At 42.2% G+C, this 21,257-nt stretch overlaps 2 protein-coding genes across 2 annotated transcripts in view; both read right to left on the bottom strand.

Moving 5' to 3' along the window:
* neb (nebulin) overlaps positions 1–14,531 on the bottom strand; it is a 64,719-nt gene extending 50,188 nt beyond the window's left edge. Inside the window, exons 1-29 of the mRNA XM_086091029.1 lie at positions 14,437–14,531; positions 14,198–14,362; positions 10,439–10,501; positions 9,487–9,594; positions 9,288–9,395; positions 8,419–8,523; positions 8,242–8,346; positions 7,911–8,015; positions 7,723–7,827; positions 7,469–7,573; positions 6,657–6,764; positions 6,136–6,252; positions 5,956–6,057; positions 5,573–5,680; positions 5,381–5,485; positions 5,201–5,299; positions 3,701–3,805; positions 3,516–3,623; positions 3,328–3,441; positions 2,983–3,180; positions 2,342–2,449; positions 2,167–2,265; positions 1,992–2,096; positions 1,817–1,924; positions 1,285–1,596; positions 999–1,205; positions 816–920; positions 406–513; positions 13–324 (exon numbers count right to left, since the gene is read on the bottom strand). Coding sequence (XP_085947155.1) covers positions 13–324; positions 406–513; positions 816–920; positions 999–1,205; positions 1,285–1,596; positions 1,817–1,924; positions 1,992–2,096; positions 2,167–2,265; positions 2,342–2,449; positions 2,983–3,180; positions 3,328–3,441; positions 3,516–3,623; positions 3,701–3,805; positions 5,201–5,299; positions 5,381–5,485; positions 5,573–5,680; positions 5,956–6,057; positions 6,136–6,252; positions 6,657–6,764; positions 7,469–7,573; positions 7,723–7,827; positions 7,911–8,015; positions 8,242–8,346; positions 8,419–8,523; positions 9,288–9,395; positions 9,487–9,594; positions 10,439–10,501; positions 14,198–14,341 — 3,576 coding nt within the window. The 5' untranslated portion in view covers positions 14,342–14,362; positions 14,437–14,531. The remainder of the gene's footprint in view (positions 1–12; positions 325–405; positions 514–815; positions 921–998; positions 1,206–1,284; positions 1,597–1,816; positions 1,925–1,991; positions 2,097–2,166; positions 2,266–2,341; positions 2,450–2,982; positions 3,181–3,327; positions 3,442–3,515; positions 3,624–3,700; positions 3,806–5,200; positions 5,300–5,380; positions 5,486–5,572; positions 5,681–5,955; positions 6,058–6,135; positions 6,253–6,656; positions 6,765–7,468; positions 7,574–7,722; positions 7,828–7,910; positions 8,016–8,241; positions 8,347–8,418; positions 8,524–9,287; positions 9,396–9,486; positions 9,595–10,438; positions 10,502–14,197; positions 14,363–14,436) is intronic.
* A 3,298-nt stretch (positions 14,532–17,829) lies between these two features.
* Positions 17,830–21,032, bottom strand: arl5a (ADP-ribosylation factor-like 5A). The gene is made up of 6 exons (XM_086091032.1): positions 20,659–21,032; positions 19,577–19,637; positions 19,328–19,475; positions 18,541–18,624; positions 18,321–18,472; positions 17,830–18,193 (listed from the first exon to the last, which is right to left on the bottom strand). Exons 1-6 carry the CDS (start codon positions 20,702–20,704, stop codon positions 18,145–18,147), a joined length of 540 nt encoding a protein of 179 aa, XP_085947158.1. The 5' UTR covers positions 20,705–21,032; the 3' UTR covers positions 17,830–18,144.
* Between the last annotated feature and the right edge of the window lie 225 nt (positions 21,033–21,257).

The following is a 21,257-nucleotide window of genomic DNA, read 5'->3' as shown; positions in this document are numbered from 1 at the left end:
GAGAGCACATACGTCACTCTGAATCTCCATCATGTCCTTGTATTGGTGCAGCTGCAAGTTGTCAGGAAGAAGAGTGTAGTCGTGAAGGTACGTCCTGTAGCCGAGCATGGTCTGCACGGCTGAGCCGTGCTTGGCGTGGGCCACGCTCATCATATCCACTGGTGTGTGGTACTTGAGCTTGGCCTTGTGGTAGTCCTTCTTGTAGTTCTTGTCGCTCTGGTGCTTGGCCACCTCCATGTAGTGGACCAGCAGGGGGTCGTCCTGCAGGCTACGGCAGCCCACGTGTTTGCCCTTGGCCTTCTCGTGTGCCAGTTTGTACTTGTACTGCAAAAAAAAAAGAGGGAAGAAACCTCAGGTGGGAACAGTTGAAAGCATTAGAGATGCTCAAGTGTTTTGACAACTCACATTGCTGGCGATGTCTCTGGAGGTTTTGGCTGCCACGATGGGGATGGCATCCTCCTTCATTTGATGTCCTTTGAGCAGATCTCGACGATGACGGTAGGTGTAGTCATTCTGAAAATAAACATCAGTGTGTGTGTGTACATGTAACAGTGTACACATTTTTGCTTCATTTCAAAGGATATTGTGCTTTACTAAGGTCAAGCTATGTGGTTGTTTTAAATGCAAAACGCTTAATTCTCTGTTATATGCTTAGTTTAAAATTAAACTTTAACTGGGAGTGGCAATAAACATCTCGAAGTCTGCTTTTTGAAGAATTGTTCACTGCTAGAACATAAAAAGCCTAAAATTACATGTAAATATAGATACAGTAAATCATGACTAAATGGGTGGAAAAGATCAGCAAAGCGTCTAACCTTGCTGATGTTGACAGCATTGTATCTGGCTAGAATCAGTTCAGGAGCATCAACAGGAAGATGGTAGGTGTGCATGTACTTCTCTCCACTGGCCTTGTAGTCTTTCTGCAGTCAAAACCAGGACACTGGGTCAAAAGTGCAAAAGCGTCACCAGAGAAGGAGCTTTGTGAACAAGGCACTCACTGCATTGAGAATCTGAGTGTTGGCCTTGACCAGCTCCATGTTCATGGAGTCGGGCGGACTGGTGAACTTGATGGTGTCCGGACGCTGTCTGTATTTTTTCTCATCCAGAGCTGCCGCCGCCGTCTTTGCCTTCTCCACATCCAGTGAGCCAATCGGGACCCAACCGATTCCCTTGACGTAGTTATTGTAATCCTGTTTGTATTGGTACTAGAAAACCAAAGCAAAGGATGTAAGGCTTAAATATCCCCAAGAAGCACTGGTGGGGTGGAAAAAGGTTGGAACTTACGTCACTGGCGTTGTAGTTCATGTTTCGAGCCAGATCCAGGTTCATGGCATCCGGTAGCAGGCAGTAGTTGTGCTGGGGCTTCTTGTAGCCGGTGTTGGTCTGTACGGCCGAGGCGTGCTTGGCGTGGGCCACGCTCAACATGTCCACTGGCGTGTGGTACTTGAGCTTGTCCTTGTGGTAGTCCTTCGTGTAGTTCTTGTCGCTCTGGTGCTTGGCCACTTCCATGTAGTGGACCAGCAGGGGGTCGTCCTGCAGGCTACGGAAGCCCACATGGTGACCTCGATCCTTCTCGTACGCTTTCTTGTACTGGACCTACAGACGGGATAACGGTGTCGTGATTAGCAGACATGGCAGACTCAAAAAGTTTGTGTTTTTTGACGGAACTTTTACAACAATTTAGTTGTGACTCGAATTTCTTGAAATGTGAAGATTAAGACTTGAGAGTAGACGTAAATATAACACATGCGACTTACTCCTACCTCTGGTGTTTAGACAACTGAGTGCACGTGCTTCATGTATCTGTAAAACTTACATCACTGGCAGCATGTCTGGCGGCTTTGGCGGCGACAATGGGGATAGCGTCAGGCTGCAGGTCATAACCTTTAGCGATGTCATCCTGCCAGGCGTACTTGTAGTAGTTCTGAAATGGATCACAGACAGGATGTGTCAAAGACAAAAGTCCCGCCGTGATCATGTCTTTGCCTTACGTTGCTGATGTTGTAGGCATTGCACTTGGCCTGGAGGAACTCGGGAATGTCAGGGGGCAGGGAGTACTTCTGGTGGATGTCCTCCAGACCTTGCTTGTAGAACAGCTGTGAGAAACAAAGACCAGTTAGGAAAGGGTTCACTGAACGTAAAGCAGGAAAAATGTTTGTTACTCACATCGCTCCTCTGCAGCTGGTTAACTTTGGCCTGCATCATGACAGGGTGGTCGTCGATGGACGTGAAGGGGATGGTGTCAGGGCGCTGCCTGTATTTTTTCTGCATGAAAGAAGCAGTGTCATGTAAAACTCATCTGGCAGTTTTTGTCCAGATATTTTTTGATTGTTTGACGAACCTCGCTAAGGATGTCCCCGGCATTCTTGGCCTTTTCCACGTCCAAAGAGCCAAACGTCACCCATGGGGTCCCCTTGGTGTAGTTGTTGTAGTCGAACTTGTACTCATTCTGAAGCAAAAACACACAATGGATGATGACATTTAGCAGGGGCTTGACTTGAATCACTGAATTTTTTCCCCACACTTTCCCATCTCTGGTATATACTGCATGTTGTCAGAACAGGCCTCTTTAAGGCACATGTTTAACTTTGCATTGCTAAAGCCTTGAAATTCTCTAATCTACTGCACCCTAAGTTTGCTCAATAAAACTAAATAAGTTACGATCAAAGGAGTCATAGTACCAGGCAATGTTTAAGGTGTGTCAGAATAAAAGTAAGGAATAAATTAGGGTGTGGCGGACTCTCTCCCGCCACCATGCAGTAATTACAAACACCGTTTACTGAGAAATACAGTCTCCTGGTAGTTACTGTTAAGGACATTAAAGAAAGAGATCCAGCAGAAGACAGAATTTAAAGCTTAACCAAAGGCAGACATTGTGTCACAGAGTTTGGTTAGGATCTGACTATACTTTGATTGTATTTTCTTCATTTTTGGTAGCTTTGGTTACTCTACTCGCTGTTCCTAATTAGTGTCCGGACTCACGTCGCTCTGGATGATGTTTGCCTTCTTGGCCGTGTCTAGTAGCACAGCATCATGGGGCAGAAAGAAATTGGTGTTGATGCTGCGGTAGCCGGTCATGCTGGAGATAGCCTGCGACTTCTTAGCCTGGGTGACGGACATCATGTCCAGAGGTGTGTGATACTTGGTCTTGATCTTTTCGTAGTCCTTTTTGTATTCGCGCTGTCGGAGAAGAAGTCAAGTAAATGAAATAGTTCCTGGCCTAAAAGCAGTGCTTCTCAAAATGGAGTTTGGGCGGCCAAAGCCTGTAAAGAACCACATGACCCAACAGGTTTGAGAACCTAAAGAATTAAATAAAAGTTTGTTTACATTGCTCTGGATTTTGGCCACGTGAACCGAGTGCAGGATCTTGGGATCATCATGAATGCTCAGAGCGCCGACCATCTGACCCTTGTTCTTCTCGTATTCCTTCTTGTATTTCACCTGCAAGAAACAATAGAAACAAACTTGTCATTCCGTTATGACGCTTTTAAAAGAGTTGCGAATGGCATACGTACGTCACTGGCAATGTTAGTATGAGCCCGGGCGGCCAGGATCGGGATAGCGTCTCCCTTAACCTCAAACTTCTTGGCCTTGGTTTTCTCCCAGTTGTATCGGTAACAGTTCTGTAGGGAGGTGCCAGCATTCAGTGTATTGCCATGCGTAATTTGATAATGACATGCATCTCAAGGCGGTAGCTTACATCGCTGAGGTTGAAGGCGTTCACTCTGGACTGGACGAAGAAGGGGTAGTCCGGAGGGAGACTGTTCTTGTGCTTGGTCTCTTCGTACTGCGCCTTGTAGTTGAGCTGCAAGGACGACAAACTCTTGAGTATAACTGTCACTCAGCATTAATTTTGATCTTGACTTTGAGATTAGTACGATTTATGGGGAATTTCTCTCACTGAGGGATAAAGTGAAAGTAATTAGACTTAGATCTAGAACCGTTTTTTGGAACTTAAAAGCCGAAAAGAAGAAGAACTTTCATGAATTTTGGATGTCATTTGACCGCAATCTAAGCATCTGGACATTTACTGCTTCATTTTCAAATGCTATCTAATTCACAATGTGGATCAGACTTGGCTTTCAATAATTTCGCCAGTCATCCATTTTCAAGTGTTTATCCTGTTCTGAGTAACGGGTGATGTACAGTCCAACTCAGAGGACTAAACCCTTTTGGACTGCTTCACAGTCTGTCCATGTGTATTGTGTAGGAATTTAGCTTGGTGCTCAGTGAACATGAAAAAAGGCACTCATCTAGGATCTAAGGGCCAACATATTTCTCCCAGTTCCAGAGATTTCCCTCCCTATTTTACCTTTCTTGCTACCAACTGCACCTTCTGGATAAGACCTAGATAAAACTTGGGACGGATGTTAACATTCGAAAAAGGATTACGTTTCATTCCAGAATTTCTAGATGAGATTTGACCGCTACATTCTTAAAAAGTGATTTATCCTTCTTTAGTTACAGTTACTACCAAATGCTTAATCTGGATCAGTGATTCAAATTTCAATTGCTACCAAATGCGTAACTCAGAAAAAACATGGGTTGACATTTCAGCAAATCTATCCATTCATCATCCGTTTTCAGATGCTTATCCTATTCAGGGCAACAGGTGGATCTGGAGTCCATCATAGCAGACTACACTCTTCTGGTCTGTTTGCCCAGTGGCACTTGGTCTTAGTGCTATGTGAACCTCTACACTAAAACATTTAGGACAAGTTTCATCCTGGTCCAGAATTTTCTACCAAAGGGTCAAGCCTGATCAAATTCAGATGCAACATGATTTCAGTAAAACTATCCATCTAGTTTTTGCCTTTTTAATTTTTTTAAATTTTGAATTAACGATTTTAACCTGTACTTTGGTGGCAAAACACGTTAGATAATGATTCTCTTGTGAATTTTGGATCATAGCACTCCAATAAATGATTTGTACTCCCACAAGAAGGCAGCAGTGTGGCAGTGGACTTAAACCGCCTCAGATCACTGGCTCTATTCTAAGTTTGCTGGACAACCCTTGCTATATTTACTCCACAGCCCGACGGATCTCAGATTTCCATGGCCACAAGTGGACAGCTGGGATTTCTGCATTTTTAAAAGTCATCTGCACATCTGACACGTAGAGGATGTGGCTCTCTAGTCCGGGTACTTGGGTAGTGGAAAGGTCGAAGTTAATAATCCGGATTCAGGGTGTCATACGTACGTCACTCAGCTGTTTGGCATTGACGGCCGCCTGAACCAGAACCGGCGAGTCGGTCACTTGCGTGAATTTCACTTTGTCCGGATGCTGCCGGTAAACATTCTGCCAAAACAAAGAAAAACTGGCATAAGACTCCACCAGAAGAGGGACCACCATGGCACAAAATTCCGAGTTCCTCCTCACATCCTTGCAATCCTGCAGCTTCTTGGTGGCTTCGTACTCGGGCGTGAGGGTTTGGGGGAAGAAACATTGTGTTTTCATTTCTTCGTAGTCGGCTTTGTACAGTTGCTGCGTAAACAAATGGATGCAAAATTCTCATTTTTGGGGAAGAGTCAAGAGATGGTTGGAATAGAGAAAATCCCCAACGGATCGAACCTGTTTCTTCATGTCCTCCACTTGCTGGCAGTGGAGCATGTAGACATCCTCGTAGCTACCCATGTAGTGACCCTTTATTTCATTGTCATACTTCTCTTTGTAGCGCTTCTGCGGAAAAACAAAACAACTTCTTTTTTTTATGACCAATTGCAGGCAAGTATTTTACAAGGCAAATAAACAAAATTCCAGAAAAGGTTGTAATTTAAAAAATACAATACATACGTATATTGGATTTTTATTAGGAACAAAAGTAGCATTTTGTGAATATAGACATCATTTTACTACAACTCTTTGCTATCCCAGTGAAGAGTTTTGACGTCTAAAGTTGTTAATGGCAGTGAATAAATTTTAAAGAATGAAAGAAAGCAAATTTCCGTTCTTACGTCGGTAAACTGTTTGAGAACCGAGTCCATTTGGAACTTGGGCGTTTCGCAGTAGTTGATGCTGAACCCTCGGGACTTCTCGTAGTTGTCCTTGTACACTTTCTGCAAAAGAGCACAAAAAATTCAATGTCAACAGTTTTAAACCTTGGGAGTTGACTGTCGATTTAAGTGTGGACGTACGTCACTAAGGATGGTGCCGGCGTATCGCAGCTGCCGGAGCAGAGGGTTGTCGGTGGCCGGCAGCGTGTTGTAGTCCGACTCGGCCTTCGTCTTCTCATACTCCTTCTTGTACTGCACCTGCACACGCAAATGTGAACACCAATGTCATTTTTGTGGCAAATTTTTCAGGTTAAAAAGTTGCATACCGTATTTGCCAAAATGAAAAACACAAGAATAAAGTCATAATTTTACAGAATGTTTTTAAGACTAATAAGAATGAATGAAGAAAAAGAAATGTGTTAGTGAAAGAAAGAAAAAAATGGCATTTTAATGACATTTTTAGACTTATGAGAAAACAAGAAAAAAAGTCATAATTTTACAGATTTTTTTTTTTTAAAGACTCAACTAACAAGAATGAAGCCATCATTTTACTGAAGTGTTTTTTTCATTTTTTAGATTTGCATGAAAAAAAAAAAGGTTTTGAGAGTAAAAAGAGAATTTTGAGCTATCGTGAGAATAAACGAGTGGTGGTGGTGACTCACGTTGCTGGCGGAGGCGCCCGCCTTCTTTTGGGTATCGTAGACGGGCGTTTCGGTTTGCATGAAGTAGATTTGGTCTTTGGTGTTCTCGTGTTCTTGTGTGTATTTCCTCTGCAAGGGAAAGGAAAGCTTAGTGCCAGGCTCACCGACGTGCTCTTTCCCCTACACGAGTAGCACGCGGGCCTGCTCTCAAAACAAACACCTCACCAGTGTGAAAATGTAAACATTTATACAAATACACTGTTGCATATGTTCAGTCCTTGTTGATAATTCTTGTCAAAAATCCTCACTGCCAGCCCAGTTCAAATGGATCTTTGACATTTATAGCCGTCACTGGCAATGAATGTATTCATTCCTTATTAATAATACAGAATCAAAGGTCATTTGAGAAGTGTGTATCAAACTGGTAGCACTTCACATTTATCAGTACTCAAGAAGTAGCTGTCAGTGTTGTTAGAGTAGACAATATTAAGTATTGTACTCTTTGCGTGTTCAATTAACTGAATGGTGAGATCCTGGTGAAGAAGTCCCTTTGCAAAGGTAAATAATTATCAGAAGCTTCTGGTGACAGAACCTGATAGAGCACGGCTTCAGTGTCGTCAGCTTTTGTCACCAGAAGCTTCTGATAATTATTTACCTTTGCAAAGGGACTTCTTCACCAGGATCTCACCATTCAGTTAATTGAACACGCAAAGAGTACAATACTTAATATTGTCTACTCTAACAGTGTCAAAAAGGTTGCTTAGCGCCAGGGTTAGCGCTAGCGTCTGGTGCACGTGCTAGCTGTTGGTGTGTGCTAGCTGTGTGCGTCTCACGTCGCTGAGGTTATCCATGGCCATTCTGGCCATAGCCACGTCATAGTAGGGCGTCTCGCACCATTGACCCTTCACGTCTTGGTTGTACGCCTCCTTGTACTTCAGCTGAGGACAAACAAAAAAATAAATTTAAGTCAAAATCCTTTGCATTTTTTGTATTTGGTGTATTTTGGGGATACATATTTTACATGATTTGAATTTCATAAGTCTTTTTTTTTTGTGGATTGCTTTTGGGGTTGTTGTTTTTTGCTTACATCGCTGCGCTGTTCAGAGACTCTCCTGGCCAGCTCCACTTCGGGAGGGTCGGCCAGGGCCGTGTACTTGGCCTTGCGTTCGTTGTGACCTTTCTTGTACTGGACCTGAAGGCGGCGCCATCGGAATGTCAATCAAAACGTCAGATAAGCGTTAGCAAAATGCAGAATTTTTGCGGCGGTGGACTTACGTCACTGAGCACCTCCTGAGCTTTAGCTACTCGGCGCAGTTCGGGGCTGTCAGTGTATGGGCAGAACATGGTCTTCTCCTCATCCCAGTCCTCTGTGTACATTTTCTACAGCGACATAATCCACATGTTTCAAGTATCTTTAGATTACTTGAGTACAGTATCTATTCTTCTTAGTACTTTTTACTTCTACTACGCACATTTGAAAACAGATATCTGTACTTTCTACTTTTTTTCGTTTTATCCAAGTCTATTTTTCCTCACGTTTGTGTACTTGTACTTGAGTACAGAGCATCAATATTATCTTGTAGCTGTGGTTAAAAAAATATCTCACTTTGCTGCAGTTGGCGGCGTTCTTGACAGCCAAAACCAGTTCTGGGGCATCTGGGGGCAGCAGGTACTTATCCTTGGTCTCGTCCCACTTCTGCCGGTAGAGGACCTGTGTGGAGGGGTATGCGAGTTATTGGCGGTTTCTGCGGTTCTGTCTGTGATCTGCGGCAACCGGACGCACCTTGCTAATGAGCTCCGACACCTGCTTGACGTGGGCGATCTCCCGCGCCTCTCCGTCGTACAAGCTGCCCGTCTTGGATTTGTTGCCCTCCATGCGGTATTTGATCTGTGGAAGGAACACGGCAAGTCAACACTGCGCCAAATACAAATGGAACCATCACAATGGACCAACCTCACTTTGTCATGATAGCAACAACGGTAGCAAAAACTACAACAACAAGAATAACAGCAAAAGCAGCAACAGCAAGAACAATGGCGACAACATCAGCGACAGCAGCAGCAACAACATTTACAACAGTAACAACATCAGTAGCAACAAAAGCAACTATGACGGCAACAATGAGAACAACAACAGTGATAGCAATGATCATGAGAACAGCAGCAACAACGAGAACAGCTGCAACATTTACAACAGTGACGACAGCGACAACAATGACAACAGTCGCAACAAAAGCAACGAGAACAACAATAAGAACAACAGCGATTGCAGCGACAACAGCAGAAACAAAAATGACAACAAAAGCAACAACGAGAACAACACCAGCGATAGCAATGATAATGAGAACGGCAGCAACAACAATGACAACAGTCACAACAAAAGCAACGAGAATAACAGCGATTGCAGCGACAACAGCAACAAAAATGACAACAAAAGCAACGATGAGAACAACAACATTCAAAACGGCAACAACAATGACAACAGTAACAACAAAAGCAACAAGAACAACAATAAGAACAACAGCGATTGCAGTGGCAACAGCAGCAACAGAAATGACAACAACAGCAACTACGAGAACAACAACAATCAAAACAGCAACAACAATTAGAACAACAGCAACAGTGACAACAACAAGCCGCCTGTTGCTTTACCTCGCTGAGCTGCTCCTGAGCCTTGCGTATGCGAATCATCTCGGGCGTGTCGGTGATGATGGCGGGAGGATTTCCTCTGGACTTGTCGTACGCTTGCCGATATTTGTTCTGCACAGCGGAACCAAGACGAGCAATCAGGACAGGAAGAAAGAAAAAGAAGAAGAAAAAGGAAGAAGAAGAGCAGCAAATGACGGCTCACGTGGCTGAACTGTTCCAGCATCTTCTGGCTGTGCGCCAGGTACGGGGTCATGAACTTGGATGTGTCCACTTTCACCTTCTTCATCACCCTCCTGGTGGGCAAGCCCGACTGAGGGAAAGCAAAACGCAAGTCACATACACAAACGTGTATAATAAGCTGTCACGCTTATTTTTTTTTTATGTTGGACTCCCCAAAAATAAACATGCATAAAGACACAAACTGATTGGGTTGAAGTTTCCTGACAAAGATTGACGTTGAAAGTAATATTTTTTCTTTATCTTTTTGTAAAATAAAAATGTGGTACTATTTTTTTTATTTATTCTATACATTCATAAAATTATTTTAAAAGTTTAACATTTTGATAATTTTTTTTAATATTACCAGAAAAAGTCATTTTTTTCTTTTTTTCTTGGGTTTGTATTCCCCATAATTTGTGATTAATAAATCCTTATATTTCAAGAATAAAGTTGGATTTCTCAATATAAAAAGTTTGTTTTGTTTTGTTTATACCCAAATTGGTCCACTCTTAAAACAACAACAACATTTAACTGTACGAGAGAGAATAAGGTTGTAAATTTATGAGAAGATTTTTTTAGATTAAAAAAAAAATGTTTGAGGAAAAAAAAAACTTTTAAAAAAAATCGAATATTAAAATAGAGAGAAAAAGGTGTATCTATTTGTGAACCAATAACTTCCTTCAATTACATGAAATTGCATTGTGAGCACAAGATTAGATGACATCTCGGTCAGGCTCCATGCAGGAGGCAAGCAGCCGATATATTCCACATTCATTCCACAAATGAGCCTTAACCAACAGCGGCAGTTTTCAACTGACGCTAGCAGCACGCGCTAGCTAGCTAGCTAGCGAGCTGGGAACATTTACAGGTAGCTCGCACAAGACAAAGCGCAGCGGCCGGCGGCCTCGTAGTTTGCGCCATTTGCCGCCATTTACCTGCTGGTCGTGATGATGATGATGAGTGTGGTGCTCATGAGTGACGTGTGTCGTCGTTGGCATCTGCTCAACACATCACACAAATCTTACAACACACTCTGGCCTTGCACAACATGGGAGAAGAAACACACTGCGTGTGTGCGTGATGGCGTACAGGACGATTCCTACTCAGCTCTGGTGTCTTGAAAGCAACGCTGGCATTAGCGTGGCGCTAATTCAAAGTCTGATTGGAACTCGTTCCGAATCTGAATTGTGATCTCTTCTAAGATAAAGAAACAAAACTGCGTGCGTGTGAGTTCTTCTAAGAAAAATCTGGAATGATTGTGACCTCTTCTAAATAAAAAGCCGGCACTCGGATGACATCTATTCTATTTTGGATTGTGGTTTCCAATCCGTCCATGCCTGTCATCAACTATATTTAGCCATTTTTTAGACCCCCCCTACTCAAAAACCCCACTAGCGAAAAATCCAGCAACGTTTTTGTAACACCCTCCAGGCAGAGCACATCAAATGGAAGGATGCATTGCAATATCATTTGTGCCGATTTTGTCGGCTGACACAAGAGCTGAGAGAAAAGACTGCGCCATCACTTTATTTTTCATCAACATTTGTATCAGGCCTCGTTATGTGAATTCAATAGACAGGAGAGAATCATGACACTAAAACCGACACGTGGATTGTTTGCAATTCATTCATTTAACTATTATTTAATGATAGAAATTAATGAATATTAAGAAAATATGAAAATGAAAAATAGATATACATTAGAATGAAAAATTGTAGGTTCTCTAAATCTAAACAGTGATATATATATATATACATAATATTGGGGGTGTCAGGTGATTAACATTTTTAATCGCAATTAATCGCACATTTTATTAAAAAATAATAATAAAATTTAATTGAGTTGAAATTAAAAAGATGTACTGTACTGTAAAAAAACAAATGTGATATTGATTTGTGTTGAGGTCATTTTTCTGCCACTAGATGGCATAATTGTATTACATTAGTGACAGCTCAGTGCGTTTTTCTTTTCATCTTAAGAGCTATCTAATCTTTAACACGAAGTAACATGTGAAATTCTGCATTTTTAAAACTGTAAAATACAACTTGACCCCTGTCTCCACAAATATATGTTTTATTATTAAATGTATTACTGCTAAATATTGACGTCTGTCTGCTGCGTTGTGACTGGAATTCCCCCAGTACAGACTTTCCAAGTAAAGGGTGGTCATTAATCACGCGCGTTAAAGATTAAATTAAAAATAAAAATTTGTGTTAAAAATAAAAAATTTGACACCCCTAATATATATAAATAAATAAAACCTTAACAAAATAAAAAATAAATGTCCACAATTCCAGAGAGAACTCCCTAACAAAGATTAGGAATTATTTACCAAAAATGTTGCGGTTAAACGTGTGAAATGTCAAAATGTTTCTCTCCATTCTTTGTATTCCAAACGAGGCATTTGTTCTCCACAGTGCAGATGAAAGTGCAAGTGAAAGCAGAGTGTATTGAATTTTTTTTTTTTTCTTTTAAGCTGCCTCCCGACTCCAAAACAAACCATTTAGCATCTTTTTTAGCTGCCAAAGATGCTAAATCCTTGACCGCACGCCGAGTTATACGAGGGACGGGCCGACGGATGACATCGGCGTCCGATCTCCCTTATAAGGCGTCAACAAGGTAAATACTAGGACGACTTTAATCCTATTTCGCCAGGAAATAAGGGATTAATGAATTGGTCGCCCTTCTGTTTTCACTCTTCCATTGGACACTGAGTCTGAGACGTTGACGCATGGTCCAGACCGTGTGTCAAGGCCCGAGGACTGTCACAGTGAATACAACAGCAACAAAATCATAAGATGACATGAGACAAAAGACAAACGAGAAATGGGGGAAAATCATTACAATTCAACATGTAAAAACAAACAAACAAAATTGTCACGTTGAAGTCGCTAATGTGTCCGATTTTAAGCGGCACTTCAGGCCACAGTCAGAAAAAAAAAATTATAATAATTCCGATATCCTGACATGACATCCTGTACGGTGAAGTGAATTTTAACAAGCTGATTAATTTTTTTTATGAATAAACATTAAAAAACATTTCGATGATAAAAATGTCATGTGACGCAGAACAAGTGGCCATCACGAAGACTACATTAGCCATTAGGATAGCAAACAAACAACTCGTCGCATCCGAAACACGTTCGTAGTTTTAAAATATGTCAATTGGCAAACAACGCTACTCAACGGGAAGAAGACGCGTGAAGATACATTTCGCAAAAATCTGTTCAGAAAAAGTCGGGCGGAAAATCTTTTGCGTTAAAAATATGATAATATGAAAATAATCCTGGCCCGTCAGGTGAATTTGAACTCGCCAAACTGCTCTTAAAACGGTCGGGCCAACAATCGTTAACATTAAAACAAGGTCAGTATTTTTTTTTACGACAAAAAATATCTACTGTTAGTGTTTACATAAGAATTAGGCAACATTTGAATTGTTTTTACCTCCGGGATGAAAAACTACGCTAGAAATCTTTAACTTTTATTAAAAAAATGGTTGTTTGTAGCATTAAAAACAATATAAATATTTTTCTAATAAAATATCATCGCCTCGTAAAACCGTAAGGCCGACGTTTTATTCAGTATTCAAGATACATTAACATTATTTTTACATTATCGGCGCTACTGGATTCAATTGGGAGCCAAAAATATACAACTACGATGCACATGTTTCAATCGTAACCATTTAAAACATGTTCAAAGTTTTTTTATTTTTTTTTATCAAAGAATCAAAACATGCAAGCTAGCAGCTAGCATAGCCTCTTTGTGCCACTTTTCCTTATTTTTCGTCAGTCTGAATGAACTGCGCGACCTCTCACACATCGGTCCGGGTACTACGTTGGGTTTAAATGGCGCTGGACTCTCGATTGTTGATTGAAACATGACGATGAAAAAAAAATCATCAGGCGTATAACGTGATTTAGAAAACGATTTGTGTGTTACAGTGCAAAGAAAACGCCCTGATGATATTTAGTTGACCTAAAAAATGACATCGAGGACCGCCGAGTTACCGGACAAGCTAACACCTAGCCTAGCTTCTTCTTCTGTCTGGATAGACTTTTGCTAGTCGGTGGACAGACGTGACAATAAAAGTGAGTATCTTAACAAGATTTATAAGACGAATCAAAAGTTACGGTGCTACAAAACAAGCCCAGATCATGACAACTTTTTTTTCAAGCGGCGATAACCAAGCTAACAGCTAGCCTAGCTTCCTATTTCTCTTCAATCTGAATGTCCTGCCCTCGCAGGTCTGTCCAAGTGCTACGTCGTGTTTAAATTGCACTTGATTCTCAAATGTTGGTGGACAAAAAATAATTAGATATGTAGCGGGGTTTAGAAGGTAACCTGTGTAATACTAATTTTCAAGATGACTCGGTTTTTCGGTCCGGATTCCCTGTTGGACTGCCTCCCACAGGTCAGTCCAGGAACTACGTGAGGTTTCTCTTGGTTATCGACGGACAGTCGAGACTCGTCCAGAATACACGACACCATGAACTGACATCTACAGTAACGAAGTTCCAAAACGAAGCCATCATACCACGCAGATGATACAGTGCGCTAACTTTTACAGTCGTTTGAATTGTAGCCAGTTAGCATCATCTCACCGAAACTGAATCCTGCCTATTCATAGGACTGATGCGGCGACGCGGCCCTGCCGACTTCCACCGAGCAATTTTGTGGATTTTCCTGCTTACCTCATCCAAAACTTCCTCTTCTTCTTCCTCGTATTCCTCCTCCTCCTCCTCCTCCTCCTCCTCTTCTTCGTCTTCTTCTACCCCTTCCAGCTCTTCCTCGTATTCCTCCTCCCATTCCTCCACGTACTCCACGATGCGAGACATCTTGAGACCCCTTCAGAGGCTCTACGCAAAGAAGATCTTTCAGGACTTTGACTTGGGACACTGAAGCAGATATTTAAAGGTGCCAGAAAAAGTACCAGAGAAAGATTCCTGCAGTGTCTTCTTGAGCCCGTAAGTCCCTGGCCATCCACTAGGGACTGGAGTTCCTCTAATCCCACTTTTTTTTTTTGCCCTAAAACCACAACAACAACAAAAAAGTGAGTGAGTGAAGGTGTGTACCCTGGACCAGCACCACAAATCTAACTACTCCCCTGCAAAAAAAAAAAAAAAAAAGCCGAGCTCCCTGATTTGACGACGGCTGACAGCTGCAGCCTCAGCTATTTCGCATGTAAACCAATGCCGCCGCCTGATTGGGCGGCCGGCTCCAGCGAACCGTGATGCCCCATGCCTTCTGAGGCTAAGGGTTAAATATAGGATTTGCTTTTTTTAGCATGAAAAAAACGTTTTCAATTCAAATTGGGGGGAAATGGATGAAAAGCAGACAACCAACAAAATGCCAACATCCAAAAGCCTGATCAGATTCGGTTCTAGACCAGGTTCAGTTCTGGATGGTCAAATTAGGGATGCAAAAAGCCATGCAGACCAGAAGGACCCCCCCCCCCCCCCAACAAGCCTTTCTCCAGTTTTTCGTTTCCTTACCGCTTAGCGTTTTTAATGGTCTCCCAAAAGCCGCCAAAGCCTCCCCCCAAGCTTCCCTCCGGAGAAACGCTGGGTGACAGAATCACAGCTGAGGCTACTTCTACCCAGGTGGTCATGTGGTCCCGGCGGCCAATCGCAAAGCGGGGGCACTCGGGTTTCAAAACGCTAAATATACCAATAGAGATCCCCTTTGGGGACGAGCACCTGTTGGGAGGCCGAACGCATCAGCAGAGCAAAAAAAAACGAAGACAAATTCTGGATTGGGATGTTGACAAAGTGGTTTTGGGAGAGTTTGTTAGAAGGTGGCGGAGAAAGTCTCAGGTTGGTGACGGTCCAGGTTTGAGAATCGGTGGAGGCCGCAGGATCTCCTGGTCTGGAATGAGGTCAGACAGACGCCAAGAGCCAAACTATGTTGCAGGATATAATTAAAGCCTCCACCGAGGCTTCATTAAACATTAAACGTGCGAATATCTATCAACTTGAATCATAACACTTCAGATGTGCTCAGTGTTCAGTGCCTGGAACAGAAAACTGTAATAAGATCTTATGTAATCAACACATTCCGATGAGTCTAACATGTTTTGTGAATTTTACATGGGGAATCTGGATCTGATCTGGATTCAACTTGACTTTATCACCCTTGGCCGAAACTGGGTACATTCGCAATTCATTTGTGATACTTTTTTTGTACTGCCACTTGCACGACAAAAAAATGTTGAACCCTGGGCCATATCTGCATGAAACTTGACATTCAATGGGATTGTACATGTTGTGTTTACATTGCTGCCAAATGTCAAAAACTGGATCGGATCTGGATTCAAGTTCATAAAGCACACTTTCAGCCAAAACAAAAGGTTTATATCACAATATCTAATATGATGTAGTTTCAAATGTCAATATTAGGTTGCACGTTATGACACATTTCTGATTGTGACATTGACAAATGCCTTGGGAAGGTTTTTGTGGGGTTTGTCAAGAGGTTTTCGGGTGGAGATGGTGGAGAAGAGCTGAAGATGGTGAAGGTCCAAGTGGAGCGTGTGCGTCCAAATGTCATCCTTATATGTAAAACTAGCCTAAAATTCAAAGGACCAACCGGAAACACCAAAATGATCCTAAAATGTCTGCTTGAAATCCAACATGGCCGACTTTTTGTCTCTTTTTAAGCGTGGCTTTTTGAGACTTTTTTTGTGGGTCTACTCATGATAGACGATGAGTTATTAGTTTTCTCTTTTTTTTTGTGCCAAAATGAATTTCAATGATTGAATTTTCATTATAATTCATCATTACACTAGTAATAATAATATTCCTAATAATAGAGTGCCATGTTGTAAGGTAGTGGTGGTGGTGGTGTATTTGCTAGGTTGCCAGTGGAAAAACACAGACGGTCGCCTGCAACAAGACGAACACAACAGCAGCTGATGAGAGATGAGAGGACACAAACAAAAACAGATGACTGTTCCTGTTATGATTGTTTTTTTTCCTCTCGCAGGTGATGTCAGAAGCCCAGAATGAAGCAGATTAGCAGGGCGACGACAGGGGAGGGATGGGTCAACTCCTGTTTGGGCTGGGTTTCCGTAGCAACGCGCTGCTCATCCTCCTGGAGGAGAGGCTGACGTCTCTCCCGGGGTGGTGAACTAATCGCGACAGGCGGCTCGGCCCGAGGGAGCTGGCACCTGAAAAGTGACCTTTGCGCTGACGCACACAACCAAAAGGAACAATCGAGTCAGGGGCGTTGCAGTGATACGTGTCTGCCTGTAGGGGGAGCATTTGATTCGCTGGGCTCGCTATGACCTTGTGGAATGTGTTGACTTCAAGTTTTACAAACTCCTTCAAAACATTAAGTTTACTCGCGGGTTGCCTGCCACAACTCTCGCAGTTCACATCAACGCAGCAACATGACAAGTGGCCGCCAACTTTGTGGAATTTTCTAAAAAAAAGAATAATAATAAATGGCGTGAGCAAGTAGCAGACCAAACAAGTCGAGGAAGAATGTTGACAAATAATGAAGGCATTTTTGGACCTGATATAACTCAAAAAGGCTTTTTAATCCATTTCTCTGGAACCTGTAGCCTGATTTTTGGTTGCTTTGTAAATGAAAGTGCCCTTCCAACTCTGAGCCAATAGACTCATTTTGGGGCATACTTGGGCAAAACATGGCCCAGGGGCCACAATCGGCCCTCACAGTGACCATGAAGTCAAAGTAAAATGTAATAGAGTGCTTTTATTTTGAAAGTTGTGCTTATTTGCACGCGTGTGGTGCAAGCGAGGTCGCTAGCAAGAGCTACGAATTCTGTGCGATGTCTTGCCAACTTAATGTGTCTTTGCTATATTTAGCGACTGTTCCCTCTAGCAACTATTTTACCGCAAATACGACGCGTGTGATCGTAATGTTAGCAACATTCTCATTTCCTGCATCGTGAGGTGGCCAAGATTTGGCCTGACAATACTGTATTCAAATCTACTTTCATATAGTGCTGTATTATCTTCGTAAATATGTAATTTCAACATCCTATTTATAACATCCATATCTACACGTATAGTAATTTATTGAAAGAAGTCAATAAATACATTCAAAATAATAGACAAACGTTGAGGTTAGCATGTTGGCTGGGACCTCGTCAAGCGCTCCAGCTTTTCATGTCCAACTTGTTTTGGCGAAATCCTGTCACTAATGAAAGTCGGACACTTGAAAATGTTTCAAATGTGAGTTATGATGACATCATCATTAAAGAAAACCTCAGTAGACGCACTTGAGATCAACAGATAAAAACATTTAATTGACTGGTTTTATCTCCAGGGGGCGTGTCGTGTGATTACCCCCCCCCCCCAGTCCCACCCCCATCAACCACATCATCACACCGAGCGTCCATGTTGCTACAGGCACCGTGTTAAAAACAATACTGGACTGGACGCATCGTCGCTGGTCCGGGAATACTGCTCAAGGCCGCGGAGGGCTGCAGGAGAGGACCTCCATCTTGTTGAGAGGGAAATGCGTGCACTTTAAATAAAGTCCTCAGTCCAATAAATTATCACACAAGACAAAAAGAAGGTCCTCAAAATTGCTTGGTGGGGAAAAAAGGCTCAAGCCAAGCCACCTCATCGCAATCCGAGTCCTGGTGCGAGGCCGGATGAAGGTTCAGAGGCCATCATCTGACACGTAACCGTGACATCATCCACTCCAGACCTTGACACAAGCTGGAGGAGAAAACAACAAACGCAAAGGTGACTTGACCATTTTGAGTTTGAAGGCAAATTCCGCAATAAAATGGGCACTAATAGTCGCGCCAGCCAAACGTCACGTTGCAGCTGGCGCGTCGCTCACCCTTCGCCGGTGAGTGCGCAGCAGGCCTGGATGTGCCACTGGTGGTCTTTGACGGCAGTGAGCTGCAGGCTGTGCGAGATGTCGGCCACCGACAGGCAGCCCTTCACGTCCTGCTTGTTGGCGAACACCAGGAGTCCCGCCTTCCTCAGGTCCTGCACCGCACACATCAATTAATCAAACCCGACGCATCGTATTAGAACGTTTTCGGATCGTCTCCTACTTCGTGTGCCAGCATCCTGTAGAGCTCCTCTTTGGTTACCGAGATTCTTTCCCGGTCGGTGCTGTCCACCACCACGATCACAAACTGCAACACAAAACACACATTCGCTTTTCATGAAAGATACATCAACAATTCATATTTTGGGGGATTTGAAGCATTTTTTTTTTTTTTCAAACCAGGCTGTTATTTGTAACCAAGAGCGACACACGCACACACAAATAGAATCAATTCAGTACCAAGCCATCCGAGGAAAAGGATGTTAAGGATCGCTGCGTGCTTCGAATAGGGGCAAATAGTGCCATCTGGTGGACAAATGTGTTTGGGGTATTTAACCCGTGTTGCGTATAAATCATTAAGAACCTTCAATGGCAAAAAGCAAAGCACCTTGACAGGAAAAGGGTGTGAAATGTTGCTGCATGCTTTGAATGGGGGGAAATAGCACCATCTGGTGGACACACAAATTAAGATTGAAACATTTAACCCCAGAAGGGAAATTCACACAAAATGGAAGGATCTCTTCGTGTTTACTATTGCCTAATGCAAGTGCATGATTTCCTTCTTTTTTTTTGTGTATCTTTTAGGGACAGGCTTAGTACCGATATTCGGTGTAAGTGAAATGCTATATAAAAAGCAGTCCAACTGCGGACATCTAAAAATCTGACATCGACCAAGTCCTCGTCAGTATCAATATTATAGTCGGACATTGAGCTGAATTATGTACGACTTAATATCCCACCAAAGGTGGTTTCTCGTCTTGTGATTGGCTAAAAAAAACCCGAGTTGCTACCTCTGTGTTAGTGTAGTAGGTGTTCCACGAGGACCTCAGCGACTCCTGCCCGCCGATGTCCCACATGAGGAAGTGCGTGTTGTTCACCACAATCTCCTCCACGTTGCTACCTATGGTCGGCGACGTGTGCACCACCTCGTTCATGGAGCTATGACAACAACATCATAATAATAATAATAATAAGAAGAAGAAATTTTCATCATCCCCATCAAAGTGCAATTCATACTAAACAAAGTAAAAAATACTCACAACTGGTAAAGAATGGTGGTCTTGCCCGCGTTGTCCAGGCCAACAATGATGACTTTGTGCTCTGGAAGACAATTGATGACACTGATTGCAGGCTTGGCAGAAAACGCTGAATCGAGCCCCGATTCATGAGTTCTGCGTCGTACATTTTCACGGTATCATAACATGTTCAGACTTTTTTCTTGTAATTAGTGATGCGCGATAAATCTTTTGTCAGACCGATACCGGTACAAAGTTTCACTTTTGAGTACTCACTGCTACCACTAGTACTTACCATACATAACACTTCAATTAAGACAATGACAAGACAATGCTTATTCGAGGTCAAGATTTATTTTTAAATTTGTTTTGCCTGAAATATTGGTAGATTATTCACGAGTACCCAATATCGTTCATCCCTACGCATACGTTTCTTTAAAATCATACAAAATTAGTGTTATACTTTGACTCTATCCTAGCACTATTTACTTTTTTTCCTCTTAAACGAATTTTGCATTATATATATATATATATATATATATACACTGCAAACTGATCTATTACTTTTTCCATTCATCCATTTCTTTTAATGCCAGCAAAATAGGAAAAACTAAAATGCGTTACTTTTTAAAGGTATTTTCGCAATTATGCATATTTCTTCTCATGAAATACACAAATATAAGTGCAGTTACAATTTCTTCAAAAAAAAAAAATTAGATTTAAAAAAGTCATGTTTTAAAAATGTGTTAATTCATGCTTTGCAAGAATACAAACAAACAAAAATAAATACGAACAAAATTAAACATTCAGTAATAAATGATCAGCTGGTAGAGGTTTACTAACGAGCAACGACAGCAAAAATCATGAATTGATAACCTGCCGGCAGGCCACTTCATTAGGTACACTCATCAATACTATACAATACAAAAAAAAGAAAAGAAAAAAAGAGTACATTTCGTTTTAAATGTCCACTCCTATTACATTGCCTTGCCATTATGTGATGTACGCTGTCATAGGTGTGTGAACGTGTGTTAGCTCAGGCCTGTTAGTTAGCATCACCGTCTCTTAGCTCTCGACTCGTCTTTAAACGCCGTCATTCTTCTTACCTTGGTGGTTAAAAAGCCTCCATAACTTGGTGAAAAGTATTCCCATGGCTGGAAAAGCTTGAAGCGCCTCGCAAAACTCGGAAGTTCCCCCAGCGAGCTAGCCTAGTTGCTAATTAGCGCTACGGGGTTGTTAACGCGTCTAAACGCAAGCGCCATGTCCGATTTAACGCCATACAAGATTGTTCGCAAGCCGCCCCCGCACCTCTGTCGGTAACGTAGCGAGCGGAATTAAAGTGAAAAGTGGAGGAACTTGAGGGAAAGGGAGCGGCGTTGCGGCGAGCTAGTGCGGCGCGGTGGCTAACTTGCTAGCGCAAATGTCAGCTGAGAGGAGAGCCGAGTTGCTGGCTTGATGGCAACTCAGTGCGCATGCGCAGTGGTAAGAGTTGCATTGTAACCACGCGCGAGTGACTCGTCAGTCATTTTGGCGTACAAATCTAATTCATAATAAAAAAATTATAAATAACCGAACTGAATTTAGTCTTCTAACATAGCATATTGCCACCACACCACATATAGATATATAAAGAATTTTTTTTTTTTTTTTGTGGCGCCGCTATTTTTCTTTTAGTATTTATTGAGATGTAATTTTTTTTTTTTTA

The sequence above is a fragment of the Leptonotus elevatus genome, chromosome 12 (genome assembly GCF_054856555.1).
Source record: "Leptonotus elevatus isolate MCC_2025b chromosome 12, RoL_Lele_1.0, whole genome shotgun sequence".
In the NCBI taxonomy this organism is placed as follows: domain Eukaryota; kingdom Metazoa; phylum Chordata; class Actinopteri; order Syngnathiformes; family Syngnathidae; genus Leptonotus; species Leptonotus elevatus.
The sequence above is the reverse complement of the archived record's forward strand: the minus strand, read 5'-3'. Positions and strand labels throughout refer to the sequence as shown.

Coding starts and splice junctions, on each gene's coding strand:
- arl5a (XM_086091032.1), bottom strand. CDS start 20,704: ATGGGAATACTTTTCACCAAGTTATGGAGGCTTTTTAACCACCAAG. Junction 18,473..18,540: donor ACAGGATGCTGGCACACGAA/GTAGGAGACGAT, acceptor TGTGCGGTGCAG/GACCTGAGGAAGGCGGGACT. Junction 18,194..18,320: donor TGCGCACTCACCGGCGAAGG/GTGAGCGACGCG, acceptor TTTCTCCTCCAG/CTTGTGTCAAGGTCTGGAGT.